Raw genomic sequence first — 12623 nt, 5'->3', positions numbered from 1 at the left:
CAATGCATTAATGTACAATGTGGCCATGCCAATAGGGATAGAGGTTAGGCATAGGCACAACAGCATCAACTTACCCTCACCAAGTCTGAATCTGGCTAAGGAAACTGAGTGCCTAAACTGCAAACAGAGACCAATAAGGAGCTCTCAATACGGCCCCATTCCTCAAGGGTCTGGTAACGGATCATTTCTATAATGGAGGGGGCAGTGATCTGTTCTTACCTAAAAAGACACTTTTCTGAATATGAAATTGACTCCCCTGACAGCAATGCTTCTGCCAGCACCACCATTTATGGATTTAGGGAATGCCTTATTGATCTATGGCTTCCCACACGACACTGGTTCTAACCAAGGAACTCATTTCACAGTAAGAGAAGTGCAGCACTGGTATCACTGGTGTATATCATTACCCAGAAGCACCTAGCTTGACTGAACAGTGTAATGGTGAAGATAGTTATGCCACAGGTTGGGAGAGAATATCGTCAAAGCTTGGGGCTCCACCTTAAAGGATGTGGTATATTCTTTATATCAATGACCAAAACACAGTGATATATCTCATATTGCCAGGAAAAAAATGAGTATGGGAATTAAGTCGTGGTAAGGGTTCCCCTTTTTATGCCTAATAACTTACCAAATTTTTGCTTCCTGCAAATTTGGGCTCTGATGGTTCAGAGATCACAGGATGTAATGTTTCCACAGTACTTCCACTGTATTAGAATTTGAGAATGCCGGTTGGCCATTTTATACTCCTCATGCTACTGAATCAACTAGCAAAGGAGGAGGTACTAGCTGGTCTTGATTACCAAGGAAAAAAAATCAGGTTGTTGCTATGCAATGGACTATTTTCTAGAGTATGTCCAAAATTAAGAGTTAGTGGGAAACTACAACCAATTTTTTAAAAAGGGTAAGTCCACTGAGGATTCTAACTCTTCAAGAATGAATGTTTGAGATGTCCCACGAAGCAGAGAACCTTGACTATCTGAGGCACTGGCAGAGGGAATATAGAATAAATAGTGGAAGAAACTGGTAAATATCAACCATGGCTTTATGATCATAACAGAAACAAGGACAGTAACAGCACACGTGTACGCACACAGACACAGACAAAATTCTCTTCTTATAGTTTACACACTGATCCTATCAACGTTACCCTAGCAGTGACAACACCGTAACAATGACACCCACTTTGTTTCAATATCAACCACTGAAGTTAGCTTCTATTTTCTTTCAATACTTCGAAACAAGCCTCTGCATCCTGTCAGAAATACCAGTATCAGCTGAGCAGGACTTCTTTCTCATATGTCTGGGGCCAAGTTCCTAGGGCCCTTCCTCTGAGCTCCAAAGTTCTGCTAACTTCAACCTCTCCCAAGCTCTTTCCTTTTTTCTTCCAGTACCAGGAGTGACCTTGTGCCCTTTGATGGTCAATAGGGGCCTCTTCTGGGCAGGTCTGTCCTAGAGCAGGCTTCCTGGAGTGGGTGCCATGGATCTGCCCCATACAGTCCCGGCTCTGCCCACCCTTCTCAGCTTTAAGTCTCCTCCTGTCCTAGGCTCCCTTCCTCATCGACCAGCAGAACCCACCCCCACGTGGGCCTGATGGTCCAGTTGTTTCCTGCAGTCATTACTGCTCTTTCAACCTACTATATATCTGTGTAACTCATTCCCTATATGAAATCCCCTCTGTTTTGAAAGAGGTGCTAGTGTGGTGCTTTTTTTCCCTTTACCAAACCCTAACTCTAGAAGATAGTTTAATATTTCTAATCAGAGCACGCTCTTTGGTATGTTTCTCAGCCACAAAGAGGATTTTTTTAAAGCTATCTCTTGAAATTTTTCTTATTAGCTATAATTACTCTATTTCGAGATCAACAAAAATAATGAATTTACATTAGTTTTTTTTTACTAGCAATCAAAAGAAAAAAAGAGAGAGAGAGAGAGGAAAAGAGATTACCGGTTAATGAATGATTTTGTTAGTTGTGACTAATGTTCACTGATATCCAAAGAGTGCAAAGGCATCCAAAACTGTTGAGTCAAAAAAAAACTGTTTTTAAGATTTTTCATCTATGAAGACTACCATCCTATAATTTAACCTTCTCACTATTCTTTTCAAGTTAATAAATAATTTAAAAGAAAGAGGGAAAAAAAAGACACTGGGTGGTAAGGCAAACTCTATGGAGAAATCTATTTTAGATCTAAACTTCAACTAAAGGAGTGTTTTTATCCTTACTCAACTTTCCTCTACAAACCACACAGATCCTTGGAAGACAGTGAACAAAGCAAAGTAAACAGAAACTCTACACTTGTTTATTTCAATTTTTAAAAGTCCATCCCATGGTAAAACCTCTAGGTGCAAAAAAAATGTGTCTTAAAGATAAATTTGTCTCTAGAAAAAGATCAGATTTTTTAAATGGGTATCAGAAAAGACAATAAATAAAGACTAACTGGCCAAAACGGACAGTTTCTAAATCAGAAAACCTCAGCACTTATATATTCTGAAAGCTATTATAATAATGCTCAAGATTTGAAAACAAACCTGTCTTCGCTAGGTTTCCTCAATGAATTAAACAATAGACAAAGAAATATACAGTATATCTGTCTGGATCATAAAATAAATGAGTTGATAAATACCACCCACTTAGTCAATGAGTAAAATTACACTATTAATTCATAAAATTTTTATAAAACATAGCATCTACTCTCTACTAATACAAGTAATTCATTAGTGCTCCTTTCTAACAATAGTTTTCTCCAAAAAATAATTTTTTAAAAGGCTCTGGACAATATCCTGAATAAATAAAATATTACAACAAGATGTAGTAAATATACATGTACATACTTGATGTTTGCTTATGACTAAATGAATGGTTTAGATTATGACTGCATATTTTTACACTTTATAAATACGCTGTATTAGCAATGTATTGTCTAGTGAAATAAGCCTTGGAAGACGAGATGGAAGACTTGCTTACTGACTCATCAACATCATGCTGTATCATCTGAGCCAAGTCACTTCATGCCTTATTCTCTCTACCTGTAAAATGCCTTTACTTGCCTACAAGTAAAATAATAACTGTTAAAACAAAGCTGCGGAAGAAAGATGTTATATACGTGTATTAAATTTCAACTTCTTTACCCAAAGGAAAAAATCTTAAAAGTTGTGACATGCCTGGGTTACTGACCTTGAAGAGGACAGAGTGATATGTGATATGTCCATATTTTTAAAATATGTCCATTTTAAAAACCAGTTTTAAAAATGAGAAAATGTGTTCTTAAAATGAGAAAATCCAGACTTCACCAGCTACTATATTTGTGGCCTTCAGTGAATCTATAAATTCTCTAATCTTGAATTTCCTCATCTATGAAATATGAGCATTTATTTCTTAAGGGTTTTAATGGGTATTAATAAAGAAAACCATATCAAATACCCAGCACAGTGCCTTAAGTATTTAAAAAAGTTAGTTTCTTTGCCTTGAACTTATGGGCACATTAAAAAAACAAATTCCCACTTTTGAATTCACATAAACATCTGATTTCAAGAAAAGCTATAAAGCGCAGAGATTAGGTTCTTCTCCCTCCAAAAATAATTCATATTAAAAAAAAAACAACTCTTTTTGGTAGCTCTTTTCTCTGCTAAGGTATAAACTGACAAATTAAGAGTTAGTTGTCTTCACATACTATAATCAACTTACTACAAATATCAAACACACAAAACAAAGATCCTTTTAAACTGCCTACATATACCATTCCCAGCATTGTGTCTTCCACTTTCAGTGTTAAATCTATGAGAAAGTACAAAGAGCCCTCTTTCCTTTCTGGTCAGTAGACATATAAGAGTAATTTTCAGTTCTGTCAAATCCACGGTGATTTCAAAACTAAAGAACAAAGTTAGGAAGGAAATAGTTGAAAACTATTACTTTCTTTTGTGGACATATGATTCATTCCTTTACCAAGCAAACAAAACAAACAAAAACCCATTCTGATGAAAGTTAAACCCCAAATATTATAGTAACCTTATTAGAAATCAATTCCCTACTGAATCTCTAGCTATAAAATATATTACCCAAAAAGTATCTTCTGTGACAGGAGAGATGGGATGTTTCCAGGGATGAGGGAATTTCTACAGTTCACCCATAGCAAATACTATTAATTGTAAGATATATCCAGTTATGTACTCAGAACCTAGCAGCTGAATCCACAAGGGTTTAGCAAGCAAAAATTTGAGCACAAAAAGTGGAATAACATTTACTCAAGAATAAAACTGGAGCCATATTTAGCAGTCTAAAACCTTCTAAAGCAAGGAAAAAAAATAATCTTGAAGGAAGTTTTTGTAATCATCTGGCTTGCTTTCTAGACAAGGTCTTCAATAGAACTGAATGCTTCTGACCAAAAAAAAAAAAAAAAACAAACTAACACAGAAAATTTGGTACAGACTCTGGAAATCAGCCACATTTACTCTGGATGAAATTCTGTCAGTTTTCAAAAAAGAAAAAGTGAAGAATAGGTCTGTTTATCATTGCTTTCACCTAAAAACCATTAATCACTAAGGGTGGCAGGTACCAAACAGAATTTTTCTTCCTTTCTAAATATACACAGTTTCCTATAAAGTACAGCACATTTTGCAGTTCATGGTAAATTTTTTGATGTTTTTGCAACAGCACTTTTCTTCCTCTCCAAAACAACCTCATTCGTGGTCTGCTGTTTCTGTTTGCCTCATCTGCACTTAGCAGATCATGCTTCAGTGACTTAGAAATCCCAGCCACCAAAATTCAAGCCAAAGTTTGAACTGCGGGGGGGACGGGGGGGCATATCAAGTAATTAAACCACACTTGTAAGGGAGAATGGTTTTACCTCCTATGACTTTATAATGTGCTCTTTTAATCCAGAACCAGTCTCCAATTTTAAGAAAAGTTATGAATTTATTTTTAATTTAAGGAATTATTTTGTAATTACTATAGTTCTCTTGGCATCATCTTCCAATTTTACCTTCTGGCAATGACACAAAACCAGGAAGACTATTCCACATGTTAACACCGTATACTTCAGGTAAAACAGCTCAGTGCTCTGGGAAGTTTCATTATTAAGGACTTACTCAAATTGTTGCAAATTAACATAAATTTAATTTAGAAACCAAAGGGAGGAAAAAAAAAAGAATTAGTAAGGTTGAAGATAAAGCCTGTATAGTTAGATGATAACCATGCTCTGGAGTTCCTGAGACATGTCTCATTTTCTCACTACTAACAGTTTAAAGGATTCAGTTCCTTCCATCTTATGAATTAGAAGATGACCTTGAAAAGTTTCCTTAAAAATAAAATAAAATCACATTTAAAAGTGGTATCACCCAATCTGAAATAACATTATACAGTTAGACACTGGAGACTTTAGGAAATTAATATGACTAATAAAAATGTCTGTAGTAATGAACTTATACATCAAAGATCATCACAAAGTGCTCTATCAAAAAGTGAAACCAAAAAAATTAACAACTGTCTCTTTTTTGCTTTGCTAAATTCTCATTTTACTACTAAGTACCTTATAACATACCTTCTCAGAATGCCATTTTCCTGGGGTATTACACCATTGATAGCTGCCTGCAAACAAAAAACAGAGAAGACATTTAAAGAAACAGAAAAATGCTCAGGGGTGGAGTGGAGTGGGGTGGAAAACACTGTAAAGGAAAATAAGTATACTTTGAAATTTTAAACAAAATAATAAGTGTTTCCTTAGTGATAAAAAATATTCTCCATTAAATGTTTTTCTCCCTCTCTATAATAAAACTATGTTTTAGATAATTTAAAAAACATACATTTGGCATCTAATATCTCCAAATCTTGAGTCATAAAAAGCTTAATTCCACGGTCCTCATTCAAGCAAAACACCCACAGAACCAATGTTTAAGGGTGTTAGAACAAGTAAAATCAGTACCTTAAAGTAATCTTTTAACATTATTTCCTTCCTCAGATTGAGAGAAGCAAGATATAAAATCACAAATGAAAAATGCCAATACGAATTTTTAAATTAACTCAGGAATTAAATTCATTGTGTTTTGTTACAATCATTATTCTTAAAGAAAAGAATACTTAGAAGGAAAAAATGTATCAAAAGGTCTTTGATAAACACACCACAATTACATCAGGTTACAAAAGGAGCATGAGCATCCCTGGGGGAGTCTCCTTAAATAAAACATTCCTGAAATTGGTCTCTAAGCTAACAAGTCACCAATTACCTAGAACACAGGTAAACACATGTGCCATGATTTGGACATTTTTGAAGGCTACTAAGCAAACAGGCTGTTACTTCCTGGATTGTGGGTACGTCATTACAGTGTAATAAAGAAGATTCTCTGGAGGAAAATAATGACTCTTCCAACTTTGCCTTTGCATCGTAACAACTTCTTCCCTCCCCTTTCCCATCCACATCCACATCAAAATGGGAGGAGGGGGGAAGCTAACACTTGGATGTTTTATCAGCTGTGTGGAGATCAACTGCAAAAAGGAGTTTGTGTATTTTGTGAAACGTTAACTTAAATTTTTGCCAGAGGTAGGTCAAGTTTACAAAGTTATACTGTTGAATGGAAACAAAGTAGAGTGTAAGATACTTGCTATGAATTTTGAAAGTTTTAACACTTCACTGGCAAAAATCAAAGAAATCCACAGATTATTAAAGACAGTGGATACCACAGAACCCTGACAACTCTGGAGGCTCAGAAATCCTTAGAGTCAAGGAAATGCTAAAATCAGTTTTCAAAGCCACAAATTCAATAGAAGCATCCCTGCCTGGTGCCAGGTCAATTATCCCTTTTCTGTTGACGGCAATGGTTCCACATACAAATATCTTCTTTGTTAAAAAATAGAAAATGGTCAGAGAATATTCTATGATGTTGGAAAAGAAACAAAATACCAGAGTTTGGAAAGATTTTGTTCAAATTTTCACTAGGGAATGCCAAGGTATAATGGGAAGAACACTAAGAATTTATAAAGTCCAAAATTTCAATCTAGATTCTCCCATTTATTACTTTGATGACCTTAGTATATATTCTATACTCATTGAACCTCCCTGAGCCTCAGTTTCCTCATCTGTATGAGTAAATACTACATTTTCAGCCAAAATGGCCCTGCCTTTTTGTTCCTTAAAGGCATCAAGTTTTTTGTTTATTTCTTAGGGCCTTTTAAGATACTATATCTGCATGGAATGCCCTTTTCCCTATTCTTTGTCTGGCTGAATCTCAATCATCATAATTGATGTTTTTGTTAGATATACTTTTTCCAAAAATTCTTCTCCGATCAACACCCCCCCAATAGGTTTACTCTCACAAAGAACCCTGTACTTTTTCTTCATAGCAATTGATAATTACTTACTTAGTGATTATTTGTTTTATGTCTGCCTTTCTCACTAGACTGTAGTCTCCATGATGCAAGAGATGATATCAATTTTGTTCACCACTTTATTCCTGCTGCTTGGCACAATGCCAGTATATAAAAGGCACTCAATAATCACTTGCTAAATGAATGATGCTAGAGGAGTACAAAGAAAAGCAGCACAGTGGAGACTTGCTTAAGGCTCACAGAAAGCTTCCTGGATGAAGTAATGTCTCAACTAAGACTGAAGGGTAAATGAAAAGTAGCAAGATGGGGAAGGGGGCAATACTATTCAGAAGGTACCAGGACACACCTCCACTTGCTTTTTTAAATATTTATTTATTTATTTATTTTGGCTGTGCCATGTCTTAGTTGCGGCATGCGGACTCTTAGTTTTGGACTCCTTAGTTGCAGCACGTGCACTCTTAGTTGCGGCATGCATGCGGGATCTAGTTCCCCGACCAGGGATCGAACCCAGGCCCCCCACATTGGGAGTGCATAGTCTTACCCACTGGACCACCAAGGAAGTCCCCACGCCTTCACTTTCAACCCTTTTCCTCTTCTAAGATCTTATATTATTTTAAATAATGTATTTGCTTTGGGATAGAATGTTAATCCCTGACCTCAACCTTATGTACATAATAAACTCTGTACATAAATAAATAAAATGTAATTCAGAATGAAGATACAATAAAAGTATGATTTGCTAAAGAAATATAGGATAGGGAGAGTGCTTTTTGACTGTGAGGATTAAGGAAAGTTTCAGAAAAGGGACAGCATTTGATATGGACACTGAATAATGGGTAGATGTAGAAGCAAAGGAAAATTTCAGATGAATTCGACTTTGAACAATGTTAACTTTGAGGTAATAGTAGGATATCATTTGTTGACTTCACAAATATGTACTGCAGTTGACCCTTGAACTACACAGGTTTGAACCACACACAGGTCCACTAATATTTGGTTTGTTGTTGTTGTTTGCAATAAATACATTCGACGGTACTACAATCCACAGTTAGCTAAATTCGAGGATGCAGAACCACTCGGAGACTTGAGCTTGAGCATCTGTGGACTTTGGTATCCCCAGGGGCACCGGGAAGAGATCCCTCACGGATACCGAGGAATGACTGTAATTGCCAACTATGTACCAGATATATTAATGGACATAACACAGCATGTCTTCTAGCATGGAAAAAAATCCATTCAACAATTAATTTTACTATGAGAAGTTCAGGTAATATCCAAAAGGAGACAAAAAGTAATTTTAAAAATCAGAGCCAGATTAAGTAAAACACCTGCTTATTTGAAGCCCTAGAAATACTTTAATTCCCTCCCTCCTTTACTCTCTGGTGAAGAAAAGTGAGACAAAGAATCTTGGGGAATTCATATATGTAAAAAAAAGAGAAGAGAAAGCTAGAAACAAAACAAAACAATAAAAATGGAAGGGTTAGATAGAAAGGGAAGGACCAGGAATATGTCATAGAGAGGCAATGAAGGTACTATAAGGAGGGATTAGACAAAATAAAAAATGTGAAAATAGTCTAATATAATGAGGCCTAAGAAGAGACTGTTAGACATATTTGAAAACAGTTTTAGCAAAACCTATATCATAAAAGGCTAAGAAATACAAGGGAAATAAGAAAGTAAGTAAAACTGATTCTTGAAACAATATGAAAAGTATAAAGATAGGACCTGCAAGAAGAATGGCTTCGATAAGTTTTTGTTTTCCATTTTTTTTTTTTTTAAAGAATAGTGATTTCTTGAGTTCAAAGAGAATTCATGGAAAGGGAAACAATAAAGACTCAAGAAATAAAGGGTAAAATTAAAAGTTTGGTTCAACAAACTTACCAAAGGCCTATTCATTGCCAGGCACCATGCTAGACTTTGGGTATGCCTGGTACCTGATCTAGGGCTCAGGAGAGCACAGATAGAGGGGATACCTTTAGAAAAGGGATTAGATTTAGAAAAACCTAGATTATAGACTAGAAATGATACTGATCACATAAGAACCACGTTATCATTCGCTAAATGTAAATAATCCCATTGTTAATTTGTTTTTGTTTTTTTGTTTTTCTTTTTTGGCTAGGAAGATATTATATCTCTCATTCTACAAACAGGAATATAATAATAGGGAATGATTAAATATTTGGCCAAAGAAACAGAGAATAAACACAATATTTCTATTTCTGGGACCGACTCAAACACACTACAGTGTATCTTCAGCAGACTGCAACATATTTAAAAAACAGTATCTTGCCTTGACCTAGTTTATGGTAGTATGAAAATCCATTTTGGTATAACTATTATTGCTTTTATGCTAATTATGTCCATGACATTTTTAATCAGTTAATTTACCACAATTAGAATCCCAGCCTCTAAATTCTCTTTAGCAAAACTTGACAACACCCTCTGAATCGTTATTTCTCAGAGTCCACTGGAAGACATGTGAGGTATGTTTAAAGTATAGTGGAAGTCAAGGTCAGAGGTGGCTGTAAGAAAAATTCTTATCTTCAGCCTTAACAGAAGGAGAAAACCATGACACTCATGGTGGGCTTTAGACCTTTTGGGGGAAGGGAAATGGCAAACTGGTAGATTATAAAACTACAGCATCATAAATAAATAAATAAATAAATAAAATTTGAAAACTACATCATCTAATATAAATCATCCCCTACACATATAGAAAATCTTGGCTTTGGTCTTTTTATATTTTTAAACAAATGACCCCTAAAGAAAATGCCAATGAGATATCTTGAGAGGGGAGGGAGAAGAGACAGGGATGTACAGACAGCATCCAAAAACTTCAATGATAACTTCTGAGTAAAGGAGTTGTAGTAACAATAAAGGTAGCTAACATTATATAGTTTTTACTAGGTGCTATGTATTCTCTAGGTGCTTTACTCATATTAGATCATTTAACTCTCATATTACCCCCTCATTTTACAAATGAGGACACCAAGAAAACACAGTGGGAAATCGTGACAACACTGGCTAGGCAAAAGATGAAAGAAAAAAATGACGAATTTCAAAATTTGCTCTTTGAAAGACACCTCTAAGAAAATGAAAAGGTAAGTCACGGACTGGGAAAAGTATTTGCTATGTATAAATGTCCAAGAAGGGATTTATATTCAGAATATAAAAAGAATTCTTATAACTCAATAAGATGACAAACAAGTCAGTAAGAAAATGGGCAAAAGATTTGAACAGAAACTTTTCAAAAAAAGATATATGAATAGCCAATAAGCATATAAAAAGCTGTTCACATTAAATAGTCATCATAGAAATGCAAATTAAAACCATGATAAGAGACCACCACATATCTAATAAAATGGCTAAAATTAAATAGGATGATACAAGTTTTGGCAATAACACTGAAAGTCTCATATATTGTACAATCACTTTCAAAACTGTTTTATATATAAAGGTAAACATATAACCTAGCAATATTACTTTTAAGTATTTATCTAAAAGAAATAAAAACATATTTCCCAAAGACTTGTATACTAATGTTCATGGCAGCTTTAATCACAATACCCAATAACTAGAAGCAGCCCAAATGCCCAACAACAGGTAAATGTTGTTTTGGGTGTACCACAGTGTCTGGGTGCAATGGAACACTACTCAGCAATAAAAAGGAACATACTACAGATACATTCAACTACATGGGTACATCTCAAAAACATTATGCTAAATGAATGAAGTCAGACACGAGAAAATACTATATGATTTCAGGTATGTGTTACTCTAGGAAAGACTATTTTAATCTCTAGTTAAAGAAGGCAGATAGATAAAGGATTCCTTAGGATCAGTGGGGAATGGTATGGAAGGGACAATAGGGAAATTTAGGGATAATGACTGTGGTGGTGGTAGTAATGTAGGTACTTACATCTGTTGAAACTCATCAAATTGTACACTTAAAAGGGGCTCATTTTATTATCAATAAAGTTAATTTTTAAAAAGAGAACCACAAAGAAATCTGCTTCAAACACACTAAAGTGGTTGAAATTAAAAAGACTAACACCACCAAATGATGGTGAGGATTTGGAGGACTAGAACTCTCACACATTGCTGATGGGAATGTAAAATGGCACAACCACTTTGGAAACAGTTTGATAGTTTTATATAAAGTTAAACAAACACTTAACATATAGTACCACAATTCCACTCTTAGGAATTTACCCAAGAGAAATAAAAACATATGTCCACTGAAGACTAGTATATAAATATTCATAGACACTTTATTCATAATACCAAAACACTAGATACAACCAAAATATCCATCAACCAATGAATAAACAAGACTGTGGCATATTCACACAAAGGACTGTTATTCAATAATAAAAATGAATTTCTGATACATGCAACAATATGGATGAACCTCAAATATTATGTTGAGTAAACAATGCCAGACACAATAGACTGCATAGTATGATTCCATTTATATGAAGTTTTAGAACAGACAAAACTACCAAAATGTGGCAATATAAATCAGATCAATGATTGCCTGCAGCAGCGTTGAGGGTTACTGACAGGAAAAGAGAACAAATTTTCTAATACGATGGAAATCTTGAAGGGAGGGGGACTGGATACACAATGTATACATACACAATGTGTACATGTATCAAAACTCATAGAGTTGTATACAATTAAAATCTGTATACATATATAAATTAGTCATTGACAAAGTTGATTTAACAAAAGAACACTAAAACTCCGGTTTAATTCAGTTTCATGAAACACTAGAAAAATGCAATCTCAGATGCATATATTGTCCCATTAGCTATTATTGTGCCCCATCTCTGGTTTGTACCAGCCCATCATCACTTCCCTCTTTCCTTTTGATATAGATCATGTGTTTCTTTTGGAGAACTACTACTCCTGCCTCATCCCATGTGATACTGAAAATATATTAATCATGGTGACTCAATCTAGACCAATCAGGCTCTCCTGGGAATGTGGCTCTTGAACGAGTGACTAACTAGTTGAAGATGTGTCCTGACAACGGCGCTCAGTGGTAAGTTTCTGACAGAGCAACTCGGCTTACTGGTTTTCCTAAGACTTGGTTTGGTTGTTCAAGCTTTCTTTCAAATGTGTGAGCTTCTCAGCAACCTTCCAATAAACCCTGCTTCCTATCCTCCCTCCCAAATTCTACTTTGTATTCAAAGACTGATAAACCAAGATTAGATGAGGTTACATGACAAACTCAACACAATACACGTTAAGTTACTAACAGACCACCATTTTTCCAGTCTTCAACAATTATGTCATAGCATTATC

General features: G+C 35.1%; 1 protein-coding gene across 1 annotated transcript in view; it reads right to left on the bottom strand.

The window, feature by feature from the left end:
• The window catches only part of FAF1 (Fas associated factor 1), a 486188-nt gene that overhangs the window by 308399 nt on the left and 165166 nt on the right, over positions 1 to 12623 (bottom strand). The window contains exon 3 of the mRNA XM_081223886.1: positions 5533 to 5579. Within this exon, the coding sequence (XP_081080012.1) occupies positions 5533 to 5579 (47 nt within the window). The remainder of the gene's footprint in view (positions 1 to 5532; positions 5580 to 12623) is intronic.

This window comes from Mesoplodon bidens, assembly GCF_964165515.1.
Source record: "Mesoplodon bidens genome assembly, chromosome: 2".
NCBI classification, from domain to species: Eukaryota; Metazoa; Chordata; class Mammalia; order Artiodactyla; family Ziphiidae; genus Mesoplodon; species Mesoplodon bidens.
The sequence above is the reverse complement of the archived record's forward strand: the minus strand, read 5'-3'. Positions and strand labels throughout refer to the sequence as shown.